The sequence below is a fragment of the Carettochelys insculpta genome, chromosome 15 (assembly GCF_033958435.1).
Source record: "Carettochelys insculpta isolate YL-2023 chromosome 15, ASM3395843v1, whole genome shotgun sequence".
In the NCBI taxonomy this organism is placed as follows: Eukaryota; Metazoa; Chordata; order Testudines; family Carettochelyidae; genus Carettochelys; species Carettochelys insculpta.
Window position 1 is genome coordinate 37,778,084 of NC_134151.1, and position 26,395 is coordinate 37,804,478.

Below are 26,395 nucleotides of genomic sequence, written 5' to 3' on the forward strand. Positions count from 1 at the left end.
TCAGCTGCCCTATGCAGCTGCATATTCTGCATATGGGGAAGGACAGCTCTGGCCTCCAGAGCCCAGGTGGTGCCAAGCAGTGTGAGTGCTGGCTGGAGCACTCTGGAGGAAAGGGGGCGGTCACGCAGCCGGGGGCTATAGAGAAGTGGTTCTTTGAAGGAGAAACTTCTGCTTCTCTCTCCAGACATTAGCTGCATGGGCACCCCCTCGTTCCCCTGGAGAGCTCTGCTCTGTGCTCACAGCACTTACTGGTGAGCAGAGGCTGGGTACAGCCGCAGGGGTAATGGCTACTAGGGATGCAGCTGGTCGCAGAAGCCAGTGTAGAATATGCTGCAGTGTGGCTGATGGCCAGGGGAGCTTAGAAGTCCCCTTCAGAATCTTCACCTACCTCCTCCATCTTTTCTAATTAAACCTGCCTTTCCTCAAGCCCCAGCATTCAAAGTTAAACAAAAAACTATTTCTACTATTTTTCATTGCAAATATACTGAATTTCAGCTGCATTATGGGTAAATTGGCTTTTGTGGACTAGCCTGGGAACCTGACTCCCATTTATAGCATCATGTCTATTGGACAATGCATTCCGAGTTCCAAGAAACTGACCTATAGAACTTTTGGAACACAACCGGTTCGTAAACTGGAGACTTCCTGTGTTTTGCAGGATAGAATGGTCTCTGGCTTAATAAACAATCTAGAAATCAAATCATATGATATGTAACAACAGTGGCAGAGGCTTGCATTAGAAATTACAGCTGCCTGCTTATATCTGCAGTTCTGAAACCAGGTCCTGTAGCTTCTCTGAAGCACAAAAATGGCACATTTCTTTTTTTGCTGCTGCTGCTGGTGGAGACCGAGTGACATAGACCCAAGTCAGTCACCAATGAGCTTAATTTGTCAGTGATCTCACACTGGAGAAAAGGAGGAGGGTGGGATGAGGAAAGAGAAGGAATAAAATTGGCCCTTTAAAAAAAAAAGCATTTAAACTGCTTGTCAGTCATCTGCCTGACAAGGCCACTTGAATGTATGCAGCAGTATTTGCATAAATGCTCCCAGTGAGTTCACTGTAGCTGCTAGCGCTAATGGTACATAAAGTAATTTAAGTCACTTCTCTTAGGCATCCTGTCAGAGTGATGAGCACCCCCTCTTTGCCTTGTTGCATATTAGATCATTAGATAATAAAGTGTTAGAGCATGCAAGTGGACAGGGTCTCTGGAAATATCATTTTCTGAGGGCACTGCATTCTGCCAGAGAGAAAATAATAGAGAAACTGATGTTGCAATTGGGTTTAAAGTCAAGTGAATACACCCAGAAATATGAAAATTTACTTGGAAGAAAGATAAGAGTTTGTGCAAGAAACTTTGCAAAGATCTATACCGGGAGCTTCATGCTAAGGAACCTGAAAGAATCCTGCCAGGCCTGCTTGACAGCTACCTCTCTGGCATGCAGGTAGAACTGCTCTAGTCTGGCACCCTGACTGGTGCCGGACCAGAGAATGTGCCAAACCACATAAAGTTAACATTGTCTGGCAGCATCCCCAAGATATTCACAGCTTACTGGGCTCCCAGAAGACATTCAGGGGTAAATGAGAGCTAAATAACAGCACAGAACAGAGTCATGACTGGTGGCTGTAAACAAACTTTATGGGACCACAGGAAACTTGGCCACACCCATAATAAGTGGTCATCTGGGTAACTAAAATCATGTCAGGCTACAGATGTTGTTATGTAGGCATCCTTCAGTCTGCACAGACTATGGATCGCGCCCTTTAAAGTTTCAATTGAGGACTTCATTTACAGCGTCTGTTGTGACTATAAAGACCCACACGAGAGTGACCGTCCTTGCTGCATCTCTTGCAGATGTAGTGGGTGTCTGGCAAGTCCTTATTGTGCTTTCTGTGCGCTCGCTTCTCCTCTGCTAGCTGTCTGATCTTCAACTCGCCCTTCTGAAGGCCCTTGTGTAACCCCTGCCTCCATCTGCCGCGGTCGTCTGCTACATCTTCCCAGTTGTCCAGCTCGATGTCTACCTCTTTGAGGTCTCTCTTGCAGACATCTTTGTAACGCAACTGGGGGCGTCCGGGAGGTCTTTTGCCAGAGGCTAGCTCGCCATACAGGATGTCTTTTGGAATCCTTCCATCGTTCATCCTGTGGACGTGGCCAAGCCAGCTGAGTCGACGCTGCCTGAGGAGGGTGTGCATGGTTGGGATTCCAGCTTGCTCGAGGACGGCAGTGTTCGTCACTCTGTCCTTCCATGATATTCCAAGGATGCGCCTGAGGCAGCGCAAGTGGAAGACGTTCAGCCTCTTTTCCCGGTGGGCATACAGGGTCCAAGTCTCGTTGCCATAAAGGAGGGTGCTGAGGATGCCAGACCAAAGAAAGCCAGACCAGAGAGGTTCAACCTGGACCCTCCCTTTTCCCCACCTGCCTGGGTTTAGACTTTACACTGTTTTGGAAAGGTTTCCCTTTCCAAATTACATTCTAAGACGAAGCATAAAGCGAGTGTATCGCACTGCTTTTTATCTATATTAGCTCTTCTCTATACCATCTTTCTGTATTTAAATAATTTAGAAAGGTCAGAGAGGCTAGCCCCATGCTTTACCGTAACTATCAAAGAAGCAAGAATCCAACTATTTGTGAGTGTAAATGTGATAATTATGGCAAACCACAGATCACTGTGGCCTACGCTATTCATACCCCACAGAAGAAATGAAATAATTAGCCTCTGCCTTTTGAAAAGTAGCTATATTTATTTAAAAGATGAGTTTATTAACCCTCCAGGATTAAGGAGTACAGTGTTTGGATGTGACCCATGATCTTGGTTTCTACTTATGTATAGAGAGATGAGCTGTTAAAAAGGATCTTTCCTTTCACTGTCTGTTGCTGATCCCCAAAATAATACAGGTTACCTGCAACTGAGATGGTAAAAACCCAAGTGCAGAGACACATGGCTTCAGAGTTGTTCAGGGAGGTTAAAATTAGTCTGGCTTTGCTTTTGGCACCCAAAGGGACTCTTTTTTTAGGTGTCACACACTGGAACTCAATGTGTAAAAAGCAGCGTTTGCCAACACAAGTTTGTAAAGAAAATCATAAGGTTAATGAAGTCTAACAAAACCAGCCAGCAAGCAACCTGCATTACCACCTTTTCCCCAAACAACCTCAGATATTCATCATTTGCTGACTTAATGTGTGTGTCTGGGATCAAACCCTCTAGATAAGCACATGGGTACATTTAGTCAGAAGGGTATTATCATGCCTCTTGTATTCCAAACCCATAGTCAGAGAAATGGGCCAGAGAAGTCATGGGCAGCACAGCTACCTATTGGCAAACTAATGTGGGTCCTCTCCCCTACTGGTCCATCACCAACACCAAAGGAGATGAGTGATTCAAGGACATTCTGCATGGACAAAACTGGGGAAGACAGTCCAGGTCTTAGGATCAAGGATCTAGGAGTAGCAGGAAGACAGGGACATACTTTCGGGAGGAGAACATGTAGGATGCTTATTCCACTGGAGAAAGCCACAGACTGTTCCAGGAAGAGAACTTAAATTTTTGGTGGCTGGCTGTTCAAAACTTTGGTGGGTATCATTTAACATTTAACCAATTTTGCATTCAGTCAGATGGTTTGGAGACCATATAACAAAATCACTTGCCTTTTTTATGGAGGGGCTATCACAGGCACGTAAACATATATGGAGTTCTAGGCTCCTGGGAAACATGGGTTTAACTGAAAGCAAAGTTAGAAGTCTGGCACATCTTAAGGAAGGAAAGAACATAGGAAGGAATCTTTTAGTTCAGTGGTCACCATTAATGAGAATTTGCCAACAGTGGCAAAATAATGTTATCTAAGCAGTTCTTGAGAAGTAGATTGGGCTAGATAATCACTTTTCCTGCAGGATTTAGAAGGGGAGACAGTTGTGGTGAATATGTGTAGTCTGTTGCCAAATGTTGTCATTTAATGGAAAAACACTAGACCTGAGGTTTACCTAGAAATACAGGCAAGTGATACTTTTCTCATTTATCATTTATCAGGCAATACTTTTATCATTTCCTTCTTTTTGCCCACAGACTACCCTAACCATTGGAAGTGGGAGGTATGTGAAAATGAGGTAGCATTACAGTATGTGTGAAGACAAGGATAAGAAGCACGAAAAAAATATATAAATTTAATCACAAATAGGCATTCAAAAAAGGGTGGAAAAGCGGTATCCAACTTAGTTCTAATTAAGGCAAGAATAAAAAAGCAGGTTTTGAAAGACAAAAGTTTATGTTCAAAAGATTGCAAGATTGAATAGAGTGAAGTTTCCTTCATAAGGCGCTGCCTCTTGCTAATTACTAAAAGCACAGTTTGCACATTCCATACAAAAATCAAGCAAACATTATGACAGTGGTTTGTTTATTAGATTAGTTTGCTGGCAGGGATTTTAAAAAATTCTATAGGATGAAGTATGGCTGAAAATGGCTCATGACCTACATAAAAAGTTAGAGTTAAATAAATACAGATGTAAGTTATGTTTATATAACAAGAAAAACACTGCTGAGCTAAGAATTTTAGTTAGTACGTGTGAACTACAACATCAGTCCTACAACCAGATAACCACACCTTAAACTTTACTCACAAAAGCAGCCTCCTTGACTTCCACAGAGCGGCACACATGCATAGAGTTAAGTAGGTTAAGTGTTTGCAGGATCAGAGCCCAAGAGAATGAGAATAGAATTCTTTGTCATTCGCAATTCAGGGAATGGTGGAAAATGGCATTTAGCTATTATCATTTTGTTTACATTTTTCTCAGCGGCATTCACTTTCCTTGAGACAAACTTTATCTGGTTTCTTGTAACTCTTTGGCAGAATTTAACCAATTACCTACACAATCCATGGCAAACGTTGTGGCCCAGACCAATGCAAGGGTTCAGTGTATTCCACACTCATTACCGACAACAGGAGCAAGTGCCTCATGTGTTCAGAACTGTAACCCACTTCAAACAAAAGAGGCAATTCTCCTAAAGGACTGGGGGTAATTCCCCAATAATTTTTTTTGTTTCCTTTTTAGAAGCAGTCACCAAAACAAAACATTAATTAAGTCCAGATTTAAAGAGCCTCAATGTAACAGCCAGATTTTCTCCAGAACTCAACATCCAGCAGCTACCAGAAATCTGGTGCCAATTGTGGGCACTAAGTGCTTTTGAAAAAATCTGCCCACACCTTTTACAAGCTGGGTGGAGTTACCTCCTTTGGTAAACCTGACCCCAGTTCTGGCAGCTGAATGCAGGTGATCCCAAAAATGTAGATATTTTTCGCTAGAGCCAGGGGAAGATTTTTCACAAAAATTTTCTCAGGTTCCCAACCACCACTGAAAATTCCAGTGCTCCACTCCTTTGAAAATACAAACCTAGTTTTTGGAGGCTGATCTCTTCAAAATTTGGCTCAGAATTTTGATTTTAGCAACTGCAGGACAATTTGAAATGACAAACGAGAAAGAAACCAAATAAATCCACATTTAAAGTAGCAATGCCAATCAACGAAAATGATATGCCTACCATGTTCCAGATAAGAAGGCGTACCTTCCGAGGGATCAAGCCTTCGAGCCCTTCGCCCGTGCTTGGAGTTGTTGTGTACAAACATATTGTCTGACACCGCCAACACGTGGCCGTCAACGTTGACTGTTGTTGAAACCACAACCTGTGAGCACAAGAGTGATAGAGGTCAACATTTTGATACGTTAACAAAAATAAATAAATAAAAACACAGATTGTAATAAACTCACTTAAATAAATAACAGCTGGGAGCTGCCAAAAATTGCATAGCTATTTCGCATAATCACTGGTGCTTATGCTGTACAAGTCCAACAAGAGACGCTATTGACGAGTGAGACTTTGGCACAGAAACCTTTTGATGCAGCTTTAAGTCAGATTGCATAGGTTGTAGCTGTACGGCAGAAGGTACACTGTTAACCATCATTTTAACAAGCAGATCTTTATTACGGGTTTCTCCCCCTCTGCAAATACAAGGGCAGCTGTGTTCCCCACCCCGCCAATTATCCTGCAGTTTCTGTTCTGGAGTAGATAGTGGTAGTTGACATTAAAAATGAGAATTAATTCAAAACAAAACAAAAACCACTTTCTTGTAAAGTTGAGACAAGAGCAGAGTTCTGGTTTTTCTCCCTGACACAGTCTCCTCTTTTTTAGCCATAGTCGCCAGGGGTATGCGGACATACCCACAAATTCTCTTGCTCTGAGCAGCATTTCAGCGTGTGTCTGGGGACAGTCTCCACTTCAGAGAAGCCCCGACCTAGTTACCCCTCCTGTTGTCTGTGTTGTGCCTCTTGTTTACGGGCCCTAACCAAAACCAGGGTCCCATTGTCGTAGGCACTCTGCACACACAATCTGAGCTGGATCCTGCCCACAGGAGTGTTGAGTCTGGACAGATCAGACACAAAGCATGGGAGGAGAAACTAAGGCACAAAGAGGGAAAGCAATTGACCCACAGTCAGACAGCTGGTTGACAGCACTGCCGGGAACAAGACAGAAGTCACTCAGGTCCCCACCTCAGCCCTACAACTATGCGCTGTTTCTTTTCCCCTGTTTCCCGCTCTGACCCCTCTGTCCTGTGCTAACAAAGTACAGCATTTCAGGGTTCAATTTCAGCTGAAGACTGGGCTGGGGTAGACTGCCTGTATTCCAAGAGCACGCGTTGCCATAGAGAACTTTGGCTGAAACAATAAGAAGAAATGACCTACACTTCTCCTTATATTAAACAGGGAAAGGGATTAAAAAATGAAACCCACAGAGAGATGTTTATTCATGCGACCTCTTACAACCAAATATAATAATTGTCTGTTAATTGCAGTTTCAGCTCCTACCTCATACTTCGACATGTGAAACAGCAATCAGCGGCTCCCGTTTAATCCACCTATTATGTTGACTAATTAACTTTGCTCGACAGTTTATTTCTTCCTCCATTATCAGCCCCTGTCAGCCGCAAGCACACTGCCGCATAGGGGGACCTCAACCCTCGTGATTGATCACCGATAGATTGACATGCAGATTAATTTAATTAGAATCACCTCACTTGAGAAATGAAAGACAAAGGCAAGGGGGCTAATAGATCTGCTCTTATAATGAGGCAAGCCTCCAGAGCCAGGGCAGAGGCTTTCTGATTTATTTTGCTGAATTCCCCAGTCTCTCTGAAAGGCTCTTGCTTTAATTGTTCTTGGTTTTGAGGGGCTTTAGCCTCTGAAGAGGTGAAATGCTTTACAAGGATTGGCAAACATTGCTTCAACTCTCCTAGGAAGCTGCTACCTCTCAGACGCGGTTGAATGGGGACACTTAAAGGATCGCTTGCAACAATTCAATTTCATCGCTGCAATTGGATAAAGGAAATGAATTAAAATTTTTGCAATTCCACCTTTTTCTCATCACCTATTAAGCACTTAAAAATATAAAGCAAGTCAAGAGGCTAAACCATCCTCAGCCAAGCAAGGAAGCCTTTGACTTTAAAAGAGAGTCTACAAAAGAACAGTTTGCATTTCTAGATTTCTGACACAGTCCATCAGAGTGTCATTCTGCCATGGATTTTTAACAAATGAATACTGAAACACAAAACAAAGGAGTCACCAAGAACTTACATTTCACAGATGGTAATTTGGGGAGCGGGAGGTAGTAGTACCAAATATAATAAGCAAATCCTTTTGCATTCTAGCCACTCGAGAAAGACACTGCCAAAATGTAAAATTCCACAAGGATGTCAAAAGTTATTTCTCCTTTTTGCTCAGCAGGGGCAAAATCAAGTTTTGGCTGTTTTCACTAAAATGTGATCCGACTATAAGTGTCACATAGTTTGTGCATGCTCAAATGAGATGGCAACCACTGTAAATTCTCTGGAGCAAGAATTCTGGGGCAAATGCTCAGCTGGTGTCTCGAAGAACTTCTGTGCTAGATCAGGATCTCTACTTTTGTCATTTGTGTTAGTCAGTAAAGGTGTCTGGCACTTTTAAGCTGATGTATGAATAAATTATTATTATTATAGCTGCAGCAAAATTTCAATTTCATAGAACATCACAAGATTCAAATATTTTCTCCTACAATTTGGTCCCAATCTTGCAAATACTTACGCGGGGGCTTCAACTTTTAACATGTGTGTAGTCCCACTGAAATCAATTAGGTTAAGCGCATTTTTTTAAAGAGATATACCTATCTCATAGAACTGGAAGGGACCTTCAAAGGTCATTGAGTCCAGTCACCTGCACTGACAGCAGTATCTGTCACCATCTAAGTGCTTCCAGTATGCAGATCCAAAAGTCTCCCTAAGTTAAAAATGCTAGATTAGGGCCCAAGCTTGCAAAAACTTGTTCATGTAAGTAACCTCTCTCACATAGGAACTCCTAAGGTGGGAATAATGCTACTCATGAATAGCACCAATAATGTCAATTACTCATGCAACTAAGTCGTCCCAGGATCAAGCATTTGTGCTATTTTGCTTCCAGGTTTTGGGATCTGTTGACTTGACGCTTTTTGATTTATGGAGAAGTACCTTCCTACCTACCTCTTGACCATATAGTTTGATTTACTGCACAGAGACCGCATTGGAGTGGTTCTTTGGAGTCGTTAGCAGAAGAAACTATAAAAGGAATCACCATGAAAATCTGTTTCCAGTGTCAGGAAATGCAGAAAAAAGTGGTTACCCTGGGTGTCTGTCTGAAAAAAATGATTATTCATAGTGCACCTGTAAAAAGCAGCACACACACTGCCTAATTCTTAAAATATACAACTTTATTAATGTAAGCACTCTTTTGCTAGGAATGAAAAAAAGAGAGTTAGCGTACATGCACCAGCTAAATATTAATGTTGTGACTGTGGAGGAAGAAGAAAATAGACTGCATTTGTTATGCAATGCAACGATATCCTTGGACTTTTTCAGTGCATGTATAGCGTTATAAGGTATGCTTCCATTTTTGATCTAAAACTACAACTAGTCTCATTTGGACTTTGAAATGATGGAGATGTGTTTAAGTCAAAGTGCATGCTAAAATTAATTTGTGGAGCAAGCGTAACATTGGGGGGTGGAGAGGAAATCACACTAGACATGGAGTGAGCTGTTGGACATCCGCAGAACACAGACTATGGCATGAGGGAAAAGGCATACTACAGTTTAATAAATGATTAATGAGGTGCTGACATATTAATGTAAACACGAGGACAAGCAGGTCTGCCAAATCTCAAACCTTTCCAAATTTTGTCAACAAAACACATTTTTAATTTGAATCAGGCAAACACGGAAAATGATTTGAGCGTAAGCTTCTTCAAACCCTTCATAGGTTTTTAATTTAAATCCTGTATCAACATAGGGTGAGACAAGGGTAACAGCCCTCCTGTGCTCCTCTGTTATTTTATAACTTTATTCAGCCATCCAGCAGTATCCTGGGCCCTCCACTGTATAATGCCAGCAAATTACCTACCATAAAATAGTTCAGCTGTGAATGTTTTTGGGAGGTAAGTGAAAAAAAATCCTCTAAAACTAGAATGTTGGAGATCAGCCTATTTATCAGCCTATTTATCCAGGTTTAATACTGGGCCTGTTTATTTGTTATGGGGCTTCACCTAATATATCAAAATTAAGCATTGCTGACTCCTCATTTTCAACCACAGCCCATTATGTTTTGCTAACTGATTAATACAGAACATGTTCCTTGTGTTTTCAATTTTCTCCCTTTTCCTGGCAGTGCCCTGATATTTTGGTTTATACCCCAGACACCTCATGACACAGACGTCAGAAACTCCGTGCCGATAATTTCCCAGTTTGAGGTCTCTTGCTGCCATTTGCTTTAGAATTCATTAATCTGATTTTATATCTCACTGCCCCCGCTTCCTAATCGCTGTCATGGAAGAAAAAAAAAAAACAGAGATGGGAAACATCCTTATTTTTATCACCAGTGGGAGACTGCTTCGTGTCATGTGGTTTTGTCATTTGGGTAACTCAACTAAACCTTGCTCCAGCAAGACGCTTAATTCTGTTCCTAATGTGAAACGCCCACGTGCAAATGCATTCAGTGAGATTACTCATGTGCTTGAAATTAGGCACATGCTTAAATATCTTGCTGACCCAGGGTTATCCTCAGGTTGCTCTTTTCCAACTCTTCCCTCTGCTGCCTTTTTTCCCTTCTCTCAGGAGACAGCCTTGCACGTCCTAGTGCCATTATCTGGAATTTGTGAAGCATTATTTTGGTCTCTTACGCAGATGCGTGGCAGGACACAAATGGCAACAATTCAAACATGAGTGGCAGCATCCCATTAAGGCAAGTCAGCAGCTTCGGCTGAGGTGGAGGGCGGTGGTAACCACATCAGATAGCATGGTAATGCGCTAGTGACATGCAGGGTTTGCATAATAAATGCATGTTGGTGGTGGTGGTGAGTGGGGGGATTATGCTGTGACTCAGCCACGAAAGTTTTCTCCATAGTGACACCTGACACACATCAGCTTGCAAAGAGTTTTATTACAACAGTGACATAAAATTCCAACTATCAGAGAGGTCGCCGTGTTAGTCTGTAGCTTCGAGAACAACAAGAAGTCTATAGACTAACATATTTTGGAGCATAAGCTTTCATGGACAGAGACCCGCTTCATCAGATGCGTGAGTGGGGGTGGGGTTTCAGAGGGGTATTTAAAGAGTGGGGTCCCAGAAAAAGGGAGGCCCAGAGCTGACAAGGTCTATTCAGTCAGGGTGGAAATGGCCCATTATCAATAGCAGGTATCAAAAGAGGAAAAAACAAGTCAGATCAGATGGCTCATCTCCCTCTGTCTGATCTGACTTGTTTTTGCCTCTTTTGATAAGCACTGTTGATACTGAGCCATTTCCACCTGGCTGAATAGACCTTGTCAGCTCTGGCCCTCCCTCTTACCGGGACCCCATTCTTTAAATACCCCTCTGAAACCCCACCTCCACTCATGCCTCTGATGAAGCAGGTCTTTGCCCACGAAAGCTTATGCTCCAAATTATCTGTTAGTCTATAAGGTGCCACAAGACTTCTTGTTGTTCACAAAATTCCAAGTTGCTGGGGGTCCTTAGTTACTCAAGTGTGCTCAAAGGCTTTTTGGTTCTGTGTGGTGCCTGAGTGCAGAGAAGCGCCCTGGGAAGCAGGATCAAGGGGGCCACAGGGTAGTGCCCCCCACACTGGGAATACTGAAACAACTGAAGCAGGTGGAAGGAACCCGGCAATACTCCCACCCCAACGTTGGAGTGAGCAGAAGCCAGAGGAGGGGTGCAGGACCCACGGCAGCCCACAGAATCAAGCCGCACGCCAGGGATCAGGCAGGATTAGTTCTCCTCTCCCTGGCTGCTCTTACACACCCCACAGAGAGACCTCAGGGCAGGCACACAGGACAAGCCTCCAGCCAGCCAGGAGAGGTGGCCACTCACCTGACTCCTCAGCCAAGCCCACCCCCCAGCCACCTGGGGTCCCTAAGGAGACACTCAGCCCTGGGGAGAGCCAGGTACAGGGGTGCCAGTTGCCAGGCTGGGACGGAGGCTAGAGCACGGCCCCTGGGGGAGCACGGGTGTGAGCACGCAGGTACCAACCACTGAGGGGGTAAGCAGGAGAGAACAGGACACCAGCTACCATGTGTGGCAGGGAGTCCATGGCACCAGCTGCCAGAGGTGGGTGGAGACGACAGAACACCGGGAAATGCTGTGGGAACAGCCGAGACCCCCCCCTCCCATCCTAGAACTGGCTGCCCCTCCCCTAGCTGCGTCTCACTAGCTCCCATCACTCCCTCCCCCATCCCTGCACTGCCACCCGTCACCGGAAGCTGCTCACCCACTCCTGTAATGATACCTTGTCATGTCTGCGCTGGGGCAGAAGACATGAGGCCTGGCTGCGGCTGGCCTTTGGCTCAGGCTGCAGGGCCACAAAACTGTTGTGCAGCTATACGGGCTCTGCACTCCTGAAATCTAGGCCCCTCGCTCCCTGTGGACTCCCAGACGGCCGGGCCGAGCACCTTTGTCACCAGCCTGTGATCCCTGACAGACGACCGTCACCAGCCTGTGCTCCCCGACAGACGGCCGGGCCAGAGCACCAGGATCAGCGTAGCAGAAAGCGGCACAGCGCAAGGACGGAGCAATTACATTGTGTAAACAAGACTCCCCTGTTTCTGGGTGGAAAGGCGGACAGCCACGCAGACAGGGCCACGGGGAACAACCTGACCCCTCCCAGCTCAAACTGCCAGCTATCCACCCAGGAACAGCATTTGCAACTGTCTGTCTCCTCTTTCTGACCCCAGACTTTGGCACAATCCTTCCAAGCAAAGGGGCAAAACTCTCACAGACTTCAAAGCGAGCTTTATACTGCCCCTGGGAGCAAGCCTCCCAGAGGCGGTGGCAGACAGGCTTCTGCAGTGGGGCTGTGTGTCTGGGGGCAAGGTGGGTGGGGTGGGGCTCTGCTCCATGCTCCTGGAAGGGGCAGAGCCTTAGGTGGAAGGGGCATGGCTGAGGGCAGTCAGCCCTCAGCGCTGCACAGAGGAGGGTGCCGGGCCATTCCCCCGCCCCTCGCCCTCAGAGCTGTGCAGAGCGGCATTTCTGCATCATTTCAAAGGGGATGTAGCAGCAACATCAGACAGGAGCTCTGGACCCCTTCGGTCCCTGGCCAACTGCCCCTTTTGCCCTCCACCTCACAGGTGGGCCTGGACTTCTGCTTGTTGGGCTCAGGCTAGCACGATCCCATAGCGGTGTGGATATTACAGATCGCACACAGCTGCTCAATTTGAAGCCTGAAAGAGCCCCGGGTCTGAGCTCAGTGGCTAGCCAGAGTCTCCAGCAGACCCACAGTCTCCACACCACAGAGCTAATGAGGCTGTACACCAGGCTGACTGCCAGCTGCAGTGTAGACACAACCTGTGGGGCCAGGATTTCACCCAGCATGTTTCCACCCATGAACCAAGCTGTAAGACCACACAGTGTTTGTGCTCAATGCTTTTCTACCCTAGAAGTGACAAAAGAAGCCTGCCCTCTGCGGTGGCCAGCTGCTTAATTTTAAGAAGTTTGTTGGTCTAATGCGAGAGCAACAAGTTCAAGAAGAAAACCCAGCTATTGCAAGAGAAAAAAAGAAAAATACTGACATTTAATGGATTTCTACAAGGTTTAAAAAGTGCACTGTGTTCAACTCTGAGCTGTGCTTTGCTCTGCTGAAAGTGATTAATTTCTTGAAAATGCTAAGGTCACACTAATTGACATGACCTGTGTAATTAAGCAGTCTCTGTTTACACACTGAGAGCTCAACGGCTGTGAAGCGGGGTTTTCATGACAGAACGTCTTTACAAGTGAAGAGATCAACCACCTTCCTTGTGCCCTACCTGCTCACCTACACAAGCTCCTGATTGCTGTTCTGAGGGAACATGCAAAGGCATTACCATATGAAAATCAGCCCGCATCTTGCGGGAATACAAAATTGGCAGTGCGAACATATCACAATTTGTGTGCTTTGACAGGCCCCGGACTTGGCTGTTCATGCTAGATTGCCCTACAGGCAAGAGCACCCTTGGAGAATACTTTCCCTCTTAGAGGAGAATATATATTTTAATAAGTGCAAATGATTCCCATTGGCAGCACCATATAGAGGCAACACATGCAGCCAGATGTGAGGGATTTCTGGCCTGCTAACCGCCCCCCCCCCGGCTCTGACACAGACTGGGTGCATGACCTTGGCCAAGTCACTTACTTTCTTAGCTCTTGGCTGTAAGGAAATAATAGTTATCTACCTTGCAAAGAACTATAGGGATTAACTGGTTAGCATGTGTGTAATACAAGAGGCATTGAGTATTATCACCACACATGTCATGCGTAGTACTTACAACTACATGCTGTGGTGTGCAGGAGGGGAGCTAGATGGTGGGTTTCCACATACATGGTCTGTGGCCTCCTTCCAGCCTAAACTACCCTACTGTGACCATGTAGATTTCCAGGAAAAAACTTTCACTGCTGTTGGCCCAAGGTTAACCCAGTGCCCTGAAGACAGTCCTGAGTTAGAAACTCATCTTCCTGAACTCCTGCATTGCCTCCCACACGGGAGGGACACTTTTCCACCTGACCCCTTAAAGGCAAACACCTTCTGGATAACCAAATGGCTGGGTCAACAAAGGGGGATGGTTTGGGCACACATTTCCCACTGTTGCCAACACTCTGCTGGCTCCAACATTGGGAGGTCTAGAGCAGACAATGCTCCCATGGCCAGGGCCCTTTTTAATTATATATCCTATAGGTGCTGAGCCTGTAAGACAATACAGTGTTAAAAATATTAGCAGCTGGCTGGAACCTCACAGGGCTCAGCCTAGGCTTTCCCGGGTATGTGCTTATAATGGTAGGGTAGTATTGGCCAAGTGAAGAACCAACAATGGGAATTTTGCTTGAATGAGGCCTGGGCCAGTATAAAACTAACATTTATTTAATTATCAGAGGGGTAGCCGTGTTAGTCTGGATCTGTAACAGCAACGAAGGGTCCTGTGGCACCTTATAGACTAACAGAGAAGTTTTGAGCATGAGCTTTCGTGAGCACAGAGTCACTTCATCAGGTGCTGGTCTTGGAAATCTGCAGGGCCAGGTATAAATAAGCCAGAGTAAGGGTGGGGATAACAAGGTTGTCATTGATAACCTTGTTATCCCCATCCTTGCTCTGGCTAATTTATACCTGGCCCTGCAGATTTCCAAAACCAGCACCTGATGAAGTGACTCTGTGCTCACGAAAGCTCATGCTCAAAACTTCTCTGTTAGTCTATAAGGTGCCACAGGACCCTTTGTTGCTATTTATTTAATTATTGAATTATAAAATAAATTTTTCATACTGTAGTGAATGACTCCTCGAGGACAGTTTGTTTAGATTTTCAGAATAACTGTAGATCTGGTTTTGTTACAAGATTCCCCCCCACCAGCACCAATAAATAACGTTTGCTCATTTAAAGTCTTTACAGGAAGGCACAGTTAGGGCAGATCAGAATATTCAGGAGAGAAGCATCCATGTGATTCAATACAACAACATTAAAAGGTCCCTCTTGTTTCTTCCCTTCACATTTTCACAGCCCATGGGAGGATAACATCATCTTCAAATCCTCTCCTGTCCAGAGCATGAAAATCTAAGAACTTCTTTATTGTCCTTTGAAATCCCAAAACCTAAGATCAGTACAGTAAATTTCAGCATCTTCCAGTTAATTTGTGTCAAATTATTTCTGCCCCTACCAGCTGCTTATTTTTAAAGAAGGAAGCATGGTATACTGACCTGGAATCGCCGCATGTCCCGGGGGTTTCCAGCATTTTTTAGGCAATTTTGGTTACATTTGAGAAAAAATTTCAAGAAGAACCTGTAGAGAAAAAAGAGACACCAAGATTAGCATCTCAGATGCAAGTACTGACAGCACCTTGTCCCATTCCTGGGTCTGAATCAACAAATCCCTACTCCCAATAGCAATTCCTTTGATTGGCCACATCGGTAAGGGCCACTCACATGGCCTCAGAACAGCAAAGCACTTCAGCGTGTGCTAAATGTGACGCACATGCTTAAGAACTTTGCTTTGTCGCAACCATATATGCTTGCAGAATTGGGCACTACGCCACTTTACATGACTAGTGTCATAGAATCGTGTTGCCTTCCATGGCAGCCAGGAAGTTGAACATGTACAATTTCAATGTAGCAAAGAGAAAGCAGAAAAAAACTGGCCAGAAAAGCAGCTTACTGCGTACGCGGTTTCATCTCAAAAGTTCACACGCCACATGCAAGCCACAGTTTGATGCAAAAATATTAACACGTTCCGCACAATCTGAATCCTGATCCAACAATTAAACCAAATTTGTCAAGGAAATTAAAGGTTGTTTGTGACAATTTACATAAATGAACAAAACACTGCCAGGGTGAGGGAGAGGTCTTGATTAAAAAGGCTGTTCTGAGGGAAGAAATGAAAGAGCTGCCCATACCTAAACATAGCAATAAGACCTTGATGTATATTTTTAAGAAGAGACACTACATTTTACAAGCCCCACAAAGCAAACATTCTGCTGAAAATATTTTCTCCACTGTTACACACCAATGGACCATAAACCCACAAAGACAAGTCAATAAATAATAGTGGGTCTCAGATTCCTGGCTTCCTCCTCAACAACCAAGGTTTATCGGCACTTTGTCCTAAATAAACTGCAGCCAGGGCTCTACTAAAGCTTTAAAACCAGGTGCAACCAGACAGAGCATCATTATATCTTTAATAGCTGTTGATTAAGCAGGCAGAGGCTAATTTACCCTGTCTCCACTTATAATGAGGCATCAGGGGGTGATTGTTTGTTATTGTTTTACTTAAAATCAGAAAGTTAATTTTTTGCAAGCATCCGTCCCCAGTGAGAACCAAAGGTTGCTGCTAAGTGGCAAATTTGCGTAAGCTGAAATAAAGGAGGGCAAAACTGGGTTCGTCGCACGGAAACATTTCCAAGCCTCGTTTTGCTGGTGTTTGCGGATGGAGCGCCCCTGCTTAGCTGCAAAACTGCATCCTAAAGAGGCCTGTGTGACTGGTGTGTCAACTCCTCCACATTATAAAAATCATATTAGGCAACGGGCCGTGTTGACAAATTGAAATGACAAGGGGCCACTTTCACTAAAAGGAATAAAAGAGACCAGCCAATATAAAATAATAAGTAGCCACAAGACACTGTCAACAGCAGACGGCCAGGGCGCTGTTTGTTTACGCTCAATTAAAGAGGGAGTATCAGCCATTGCATTTTCTCATCAAGTAGGTCTGGATATTCAATAGCCGAAAGTTGGTGTTATTTGTCGTGTGTGTGTCTTTTTAAGCCTCTAATGGCCAGCTGTGACAGCCTGACTCCGATTGTGTAGAAGGAGCTGTCAGCACAAATTCTGGCATCTTGAATCCCGACAACCGCTTGCCACCAGCCGAAGGTTTGTACTTGTGCCAGGATGGATTTTGAGAGACAAGCAAATAGGGCATTAATTCCGCCAAAGGAAAACGAAAGGCAGGGGGAGTTCAGGATCTTACACTTCAGACGATGGCTTTCCTGTCAGCAGCCCATCATTTAGCTTGTGAGCTATGAAGGGCATGGACATTAGATCCCTCTTGCCCTAAGCTGGCCCTGTCATGCGGAATGCTGGCTGAATAGCACGACCACCCCTCTGTGAGAGATTGCTGGCTGAAATAAAAAGCCTGGCCATCTGTTGGGAGGCAAAGACGTCCCTGTCAACTGGTGCCTGGAGCCTCCAACAGGCCCTTATGTGGCAAAGTCTCTCAGAACTGCTGATTCTTTAGGGAAAAGTCTGCTCTGCCCCAGGGGTTTTCCGGAATGTAGGAGCCAAGCAGCTGACCACTTTGGCTTCAGCTTCCCTAAAGTAATATATTACTGGGAAGGGTGTGTGTGTGGGACAGGGGGGACAACGTAACAGTTAAAAATATCCACACTCAAAACCAGAGTCAAACGTGCCATGCAAATGTTGGAAACATTTATCATGCTAACTTTGCAAGGCATGTGTAAACCCGGGGGTGTGCATGTACTCGTGCATACATGGGTTGATCCACTCAAAAGCCGTTCACACCTCCCCCCCCCAAAAAAAATAGGGAACGCTCTTAACCAAATGTTCATTATTAAGACCCTAAACTTTTTCTCTGCTTAAACTACGTCATTCTCTTGTTTTATAAGCTGGTGCTGGATCAAAAGCTCCAAACAACTCCATGAAATAAAACAGCTGGACTCTGGGGTCTGCAAAGTCTAAGTCAGGGGTCCGCAAACCCCGGCACATGTGCCACTCTTGGCACGTGAGCCGATTTTCATCGGCACGCAAAGCAGGAGCTCAGCCCCGTTCCTCCTCTCCCATGCAGCTGGGAGCTTGCTCAAAGCCATGCTGCCTATGGATTAACAAAAGACCAGCTAATGCTACCACCCAGCAACTAAACGGTAAAGCTTTGCATCTTTGTGTATTCATTAATGAAGCTGTTGTAGGTAGGACTTATTAGTCTCTTTACAAAGTTTCACCGGCACTCAAGCTGTGCACAGAGCGCAAAAGATCAAATTTCAGCACTCCACTCCGGAAAGGTTGCTGACCCCTGGTCTAATTCAAAGGTCCAGAATGTTACCAGAGGCACGGGTGAGTCTCTCTTGAAGTCAATGAGTGTTTCGCCTATAAAAAGCTGCAGAAGAACTGAGCCCCATTTTATTCACTTCTACCACAGACACCATCCCCCACCCCCATAGTAAAATTTATAAACTCCAAGAAAGTGATTTTTTTTTTAAACAGCCACAGCATTTTGGTGATGAATTTTCAGTACACGGAGTTTACATCTGATCATTTCTTTTGCTATATTTTAAAAAAATAAATTAGCAGATCCAACCTTGTCTTCTCATCCTACCAAGAGTCAAGCCAAAATGTTGGCTGAATATTGTCGCAGAAAGCCCCACCTACAGGAAGGCCCAGTGAGCCAGGTTTTGTACTAACCTGTGCGAGCCCTGGGTTTGATGGGGAGTGCCTAGATTCTGATTCCACATAAATCTCTGTGGCCCACCTCAGCTGGGTTCCACAGGTGAAAGGAAAGGCAGAATCTGGCCCACTGTTAGTTACCTCTGAAGGGAGTGCTGCTTTGGCTGGAAACCAAGAGGCTAGCATACCACTGTCTGTCATGCTGACAAACACTCCCCCACCATTTCCTTGTGCTCTGCAGTGTGTTTGTATTCATCTGCTGTCCCTTGCCCTATATTTAGATTTTAAGCTCTTTATGGCACAGACTGGTTTTGTTCTATGGTTTATACAGCACGTAGCACAATGGGAGGTGCCTGTCCACGACAGAGACTCCTAGGGCCTACAATAATACAAAAAAATAATAATAGAGAAGAAAGACTGGATGAAAATCAGAGGTCACACGAGTAAACAGAATCGTTTAACTCAAGAGCATTCTATTTCCTATGTACCATCTTAGAATTGTCAGCTCTGCCACATGCATCAGCTTGAGTCCCATTCTGCCAGCTTACTCTGCAAAGCACCCCGCTGTAATAGATCCAACTGGCCCAGGAGCGGTGCTGGCAAAAATCTTGTTTGTTTACATAGGGTATTTGTTTACATCTAACTTCTTAATATCAGGTTGTTTAGCCCATGCTAATTTTCCTCCACCTATGATGAAAAAATAATAAATAAAAATAATAAATATTATTCTCATTAACTGCTGAGGCCTCATTTTTCTCATTTATTGAAATATAAGTGCAACACTTAGGAATGCCAATAAAAGCCTGAACATTTATTTCTGAGCTGCAGCCACCTGACATGGGTCAGGTTTGCCAAAGGATAATATCCCCGCAAGGCTGCTGGAGCAGTTTTAGTAGTGGGGCTGGTGATGACAGAAGCCACGTATTTGATGCTTGTTATCGCTACTTCCAGTGGCCCTACTTCCAGCACTGCTGTATCCCTGCTGTGTGACAAAAGTCAGCCCCCCATGATTACTGTGCCTACTGAGATATCTGTCTTGGGCTTTTCCTAACCAAACAACGCACATCTGCTAGCTCCCCATCCCGATGCACAAACGGAGTAATACAGCCAACGAACCCAACACACTGTGACAGACCCTGCTGTAGAGCCGCACTGGTCCCAGTCCCCTCTAGGTCTCTGGCACTGCCCTATGTGTTCTGCCAATGCACGTACGCCATACTTCCCGTCAATACCTGTACCCTTCCAGCAACATGGAACTGCTGTTCTAGGGCTGCCAGAAACAAAGCGCGTGTGACCAATAAACAATTGTTTGAATGGCTCCAACAGTGATTACCATGACAGTTCCCAGTTGAGCCCCGAGAGGCAGGCCAGTGCAAGGGTACAAGAGGGTGCTCATCACGCCAAGAGCCTGTGAGAGCCCCTTGTGGCTACTGCTCTTCTAGAGGTAATTGCACTGGCCTGTGGATTCCATGAGCACTGTTCAGCCCTTGTATTTCACTGGGGTTTCCTTGTTTGCAGGCCGTTCCTGGGCCTGAAGTCCCTTCCCCAACCCCATCTGTGACAGCCTGCATCAATGTCCCTCTTAGCGTCTCTCCTTCAGCTCCAAGGCCTTCACTCTGCAATGCTTTCCCAGGTTGCTGCCCTCTGTTCCTGAATCCTTATCTGAGCCTCATCCCCTGACTTTACTTCCTGTGCCAGAGGGGACCCCTCTCTTAACCAGATGTCACACAGGAGACTGGCTAAATAGTGAGCCACTAAAAAGATATGTCTCTCATGGAAGCCAAGCCATGAAGATAGGTGGAAGGACGATTCTGCTTCTTATTGGGAATCTGTCCATAACAATCAGCTCCGACCCGCTGTGATTTTCCGATCCCATGCCACTTGTTCTCAGACAACAACTTTCTGCAATGTGCTGTACAAGTCTTGAGCTGAATCCACCACCCAGCACCCACATTAGCAGTTTGGCGTGATTTGCGTGATCAGTTATAGGCCAGCTACTTTTGTCACTTTATGAGCAAGACAGTAACATTCGGGGTGTCCTCAGGAGAGCACACCCAACGTCCTCTGTGGTGTTGTTCAGAGGTCATCTATTCCTCCTGCAGGCCTGCCACTGGGATGTCACTACAATAACTGTTAGTCTGGGTAATATCTTGAGCACTTGCCAGCCACCACTTTTTGACCGAACTGAAGGTGAAGACCTTTGCACTTTCTGATGAAGTCAGACCTCCCGCACCTGTGGCTTCCATCCAAAACTGAACACACGCTGGAATTCTGAAATCTAGACATTGTCTCCTTGGCTTTTCTCCGGTCTTCACTAACTGTTCGGATCTACACATATCCTCAAGTGCTTCTGGTTTACTACAGATACTGTGCAGTAAATCCAGCCAGGCGGTGCCTGAGTTCACTCAAGAACGTCCTATTTTACGAGTGTAATTTTCACTTTCTCCCCCAACCTCTGGGACATTAAGTGGCACACACACATTTGGCAGCACACTAGGCTGTCTCCGAGTACAATATGCTATATCTTTAATGCAGCCCAGGCCCTTAAACACTTTGGATTCTTTCAGAGCATATTCTGCCTCGAGCTCTGAAGACAACTAGCGTGATCAGACATCCGTAGATTGCTCTTCAACCACGCACACGAGACCTCCCACACTGCCTTTCCAAACTCCACAGAGTGGCATCTATCCTTGAACAACCATGTCAGAGGAATTTTCCCACATAGGCTCATCTTTTGCCCACGATGGGAAACAATATTTTTTATTTTCGCATCATGCAGTCGTGAATCCATCTGCAACTGAGAACCTTCCTTGGACCTAAAAAAAAAATCACTTATAAACACAGACAGGTCTCCAGTGAGTCTAGATTAAACTTTTTCTACACAGGGCTGTAATATTCTTGTGAATGGCCTCACCTGGCAGCTTGGTTTCTCTATGAATGCTCTTTCCAGTTTTGCATGCATTTTTGATTTTTTTTCAGTGATATTGGGTAGCCATTTGCAGCCCTCCCTTACCCCCCACCCCCATTCTCCCTCCAGAATCTACTGCATTTTTCCAGTGGATTCTGTCATACTCTGGTTCTACATTACAAGGGCAAACTTCCCTCTCCAATATAGATGAGGAACTCCCATAGGGTTGGACTCTACTGCAAGAGCTTCAGTTCAAGATGAGCTGTACGCAAGCTGGCTGTGAGTCCATGGACGGGAAGAATATGGCACTAGATTAAGAAAAATCCAATCTGGAGAAGTTCCCCAAAGGCCTTAAGCATGGAATAAGCCATTCTAAACCCATATTTGCATTTTAAAGAACTGAAGGGCAAACACAGTAAAACAGTTCATTAGGTAACAGCTTGTACATCATTATTTATTATGCAAAGCATTGTTATACACCCAAGCAGCGCAGTCTGACTTTCCCAAGCCCTGAAAAAAATCAGGTGTGGATGTTTCGATCAGCCCCCGCAGTACTCACAGCCACAGAACAACAACAAAAAGTAGGCCTAAGCGGGTAAAGCATGTTGTGTCTGTTGAAGCTATTTTGAGAGGCTGCGCAAGGCAGGTAACACCAACGTAGGCTCTTGCCCTGGCCTCTCACTGTGAAGTATCTGCAAACAGAGCGCACGTGCAGCCAGCACTGTGTCCTTGTCCTTGGAAAGCAGCAGTCTGGGTATGTTTCAGATGAAGGTGCACTTCGCATAATACCATGTGCCCAAGTGGAAGACGCCTCTGAAGTCTACAGCTCCGGTTCGAGGCGAGTAGGAATCTACTCCCCAGCTGATCCCAGCAGGATAACTCACAGGTGGAGCAGGTCAGAAAGCAAGTTTTATTCCCCTTTGTTGAAAAAAAACTGCCCCCCCCCGCACTTTTTTCAACAAAAATCAAAAACCAGCTCCAAACTTCAGTCAAAACTGGAACAGTCCAAATCAGAACCGTCACTGCAGTGCCTCCTGCTCTCCTCTGCAGATTGGCTTCCTTCATCAATGACCCCTTCCCATGACGCACTTCTCCTTGGCTTCCTCCCTCAGTTGGTTCCCTCCTAATGAACCCCTATCCTAAGCCATCTGCTGACCATGCCATCGTTCCATCTACTTGTGTGTTGTATCCCTTTATCTGTCTTTTCTATTTAGAGTGCAAGTCCCTGCTCTGAAGACCTATCTGTTACACTCATGCATCTGATGAAGTAGGTCTTTGCCCATGAAAGTTTATGCTCCAAAATATCTGTTCTTCTATTAGGTGCCACAGGACTTCTTGTTGAATAGTAACAGAGAGGGAGCCATGCTCGTCCATGTACTATCAAAACAAAAAGCAGTCAAAATAATTTATTAGGTGATGAGCTTTCGTGGGACAGACCCACTTCTTCAGACCGTAGCCGTACCAGAACAGACTCAATATTTAAGGCACAGAGAACCAAAAACAGTAATCAAGGAGGACAAATCAGAAAAAAATGATCAAGGTGAGCAAATCAGAGAGTGGAGGGGACGGGGGGGAAGGTCAAGAATTAGATTAAGCCAAGTATGCAGACGAGCCCCCTAAACCGGAAAATTCCTACCCCGGTTCAAACCGCGTGTTAATGTGCCGAAGTTGAATATAAAAGCCAGCTCGGCTGCTTCTCTTTGAATAGCAGTGCGAAAAATTTTCTTCAGTAACACGCATACTCTTAAGTCATTAACATCTTGTTGTTATCTATTACCCTGTTTTTCTACAGCCATGCTAAGCCCGGCAGGGTCCCAGTCTAGGCAGGCCTGGGATACAAATTAACGAAACAGTAGTAATATAGAAATGATTGACCACAGGCTTTCGCAGGCCACCATGAGGAGGGTTATAAATTAAAACCAAACTTTCTTAAAACAAAAATAAAGTAAGGCCTGAGTGGGGAGCAAGACCCCCCTCTCCACCACTGCCTTGTGGGAGATTTAAGGCAATTCAAACACAGAGGGTTAGCAGTAGAACTTTCTTTGCCACAATAAATACGTCTGTTGAAGGGGGAAAAATAGTTGGAAAGGGAAGACCTGCATTCCTCATGCGGAAGAAAAGCTTGTTTGTTCCCAGTACATTGGAGAAATTGTTCAAGAACAGTTCATCCATGTGAAAATATGACAGCTGTAAGGCTGCCAAGCTCAGCAGGACCTGTGGCTGTCCAGTGAGTGAGTGAGTGCAGCTTAAACCTGTCAGAGGGCAAACAAAACCTGCCCGAGGTTTAAGCGCCCGGTAATCCTGGGCTCTGGGATTAGGGTTCTCTATGTAGCCATCTCTCTGTAAGATTTGTAAAATCTCCAGATATGAACACTGGTGTGATACCTTGCAATGGTTCAACACACGAAAGAATTTCAAGGCCAGATTTCGTGAAGACTCCAAAGCAGCACAGTACTTACGCACCTATATAAGCAAAAGTGCATGAGCAGCCCCTGAAGCCAACAGGAGTACGTCTGTGTTTAACTACCCAGCTCAACCAGGGCCATCATGAGCTGAACCGCACCTCCTTGACTGCAGGATGCCTACTATTACTACTAAAACCAAGGCAAGGAGCTGCACTACAAAGGCAGCAGTACTGGCAAGTACCCAGCAGACTAGTGCAAGTTACTTCATTTCTAGTGCAAAGCAGGCACTTCCTCCCAACGTGACATTAGGCACCAGTTCCCTGGCACACACCACAAAGCAACACCAGAGCAGACACCTGGGCCATTTGATGCACTTATTCAAGTTTCTCCATCTGCTTTGCAGTGTATTGCCTCTCCTTCTCCAGCAGTCACCTCCATCATGTCCTGCTGTCAATCACAGTCCTTCCCAGAGCCCTCACGTCATCAGACCAAATATACCTCCTTGGAATTATTGAGATGAAAGCCAACCAACGTGACCATTGCAATTTGCTATTAACTATGGCCATTTGTGCACAAATCTAACATATACAGGGCACACATGAGGGTAGCAGAGACGATCTCTTGTATAAAAAAAATTCCCCCACATGTGCTGCTGATAACGTCAGGAGAAATCTAAAAAACTATGCAATACGTTTAAAGATCTGTAACTTTCTTCCAACTCAAGTCCAGAATAGCACCATTTTCACAAAGACTGTTTATGTACACGTAAGGGGCCACACTGGGTACCCTGATCACAACAGAAGAATGGAAGGCTCTCACTGATCGTTAGCAGCGTGAGACTGGGGATGGAAATCAAATACAGGCATGGGGGAGAAACTGCCTATTACCCACATGTTCACAGCTGGATTTTTAGTCAATAAACAGCAGTAGCCACCTTTTGTGGCATTTTTACAACTGGAAATTTATTCTACGGAAGAGAAATTCAACATTGCAGACAGCTTTGCTACCTCTCTCCCAAACCAAACTATTCTTCATGCATCAAACTTCCTCTCACCCATGGCAAAACTCTCGGTGCTTCTTGGGGCTGCTGCACCAGAGCAATAGTGTATTTTGTATTTAAGGATGCAAACAATTTCTTAAGAAAGCTCAGCCCAGCAACAAAATTATGAGAACAATGTTCCTCTATTGAAAAACACACACCTTCCAGCTGAAGTCCAGAAAAGGCCCCTGAGATGTGATAAGACGTACCAGGGGAGCCTCTCACAATAGGACCCTGATTACTGACAGATTCTTTTGGTAGGCTACTCTAATAATACAGAAAAAAATAGACCAGTATTTTCATGGACCTGTTCTGAATCCCCGAGTTAGCACAGGCAGCACTGTGCTGCTGTGAGTATAATAAATACTTCACTACTGCAAAAGTTGGAGAAGAACCCACATTATCACCAAATCACAAGTCAGAAGTGCGCAAAGGCAGCCTTAAATTACTCAGGGTTTGGTTCACCCCTGTTTCAAGTTGGTTCTCAGTAAGCCTGTGTGCTCTAGGAACCCACGTGCAGTAAAATGATTTTTCATTTCACAGTCTCTCCTACTGAATTCCTCTGCTCTCCAACATTAAGTGTTCTAATGCACCCCAAAAATGTAGACTTCTTTGGAAAAGTGTGGTTGGAATTGTCCCTCTCAAGTGAGGTAAAAGTCATAGACAGCTCTTCAACCTTTCATTATGAATAGAATGAGGCTGCATAAAATTCACCTGGCGCCAAAAGATAACAGTGCAAAATTGGGCAAAACACAAAAATAAAAACCTTACAAAATAGTTCAGAGGCAGGTCTGAATTCTCACTTGCCCATCTGAATTCCCAAGCACTACCACCCTCACCCCAGGACAAACTTTTCAATAGCTCTTCTCAAAGGGGTAAAAAAAGTTATTCAATGATTGATGGGGACCAAATATTTCCATACACTCCCATTTGCACAACATTCCATTTATCTGTAAATGTTTAAATCTGTTTATTGAAACCCAACTGGAGCTAAATACCCAAAACAAACAAAAGTTTGGAACGTTTTATACCATCTGTGCACCAAGTATCCAAAACACAGGGGTTCCCTTAGAACATCTAGTTGTTACCCAACTCTGTGCAGATAAGAAAGTCTTAAGCTCTGTTTTTCTTTAAGACCCGTACAGCCCTTTACAAGCTGAGGGGGTCATTGCTTTAGCTGAGACTGTGACAGGCCTCTCCAGAATTAGACTACTTTATTATCACATTAGTACATGGAAAAGTCACATAACTAACAGAATTTATCCTCATTTATTCAGTAAAAGCACTAATATTCAATCACTCTGTCGCTTTTTAATTACTCGTCCTTACACTACCTTTTTTCTTACTTGACCCTTCAAGTACCAGGGTATGAAAATGTGTTAAAACTACTTTTTTTTTAAATTCCACTTAAAATGCTAGATGTTGTTCCCTGGAATAAGCATTAAACCAGCACCAGGGTCTCTCATAGTTCACACAATGCCAGTGCATTAGCAGTCATCGTGGTGTCATACTTGTGCTAGAAGAACCTCTGTTCAGTGTATGTGATGACAGATAGCAGAATTACTGTTAATTGTAATAGGATACTGGTATTCAACTGCTTGTTAT

The 26,395-nt window shown here is 44.8% G+C and overlaps 1 protein-coding gene across 8 annotated transcripts in view; it reads right to left on the minus strand.

Annotated features, from left to right (window-relative positions):
* EBF1 (EBF transcription factor 1) overlaps positions 1-26,395 on the minus strand; it is a 354,735-nt gene that overhangs the window by 132,810 nt on the left and 195,530 nt on the right. For 4 of the 8 annotated variants that reach the window (XM_075010158.1, XM_075010157.1, XM_075010162.1 and 1 more), the window contains exons 7-8: positions 15,250-15,331; positions 5,554-5,671 (exon numbers count right to left, since the gene is read on the minus strand). In XM_075010158.1, the coding sequence (XP_074866259.1) occupies positions 5,554-5,671; positions 15,250-15,331 (200 nt within the window). Of the gene's footprint in view, positions 1-5,529; positions 5,672-15,249; positions 15,332-26,395 lie in introns of all 8 variants that reach the window. The other 4 variants (XM_075010156.1, XM_075010155.1, XM_075010160.1 and 1 more) reach the window with 1 other exon arrangement.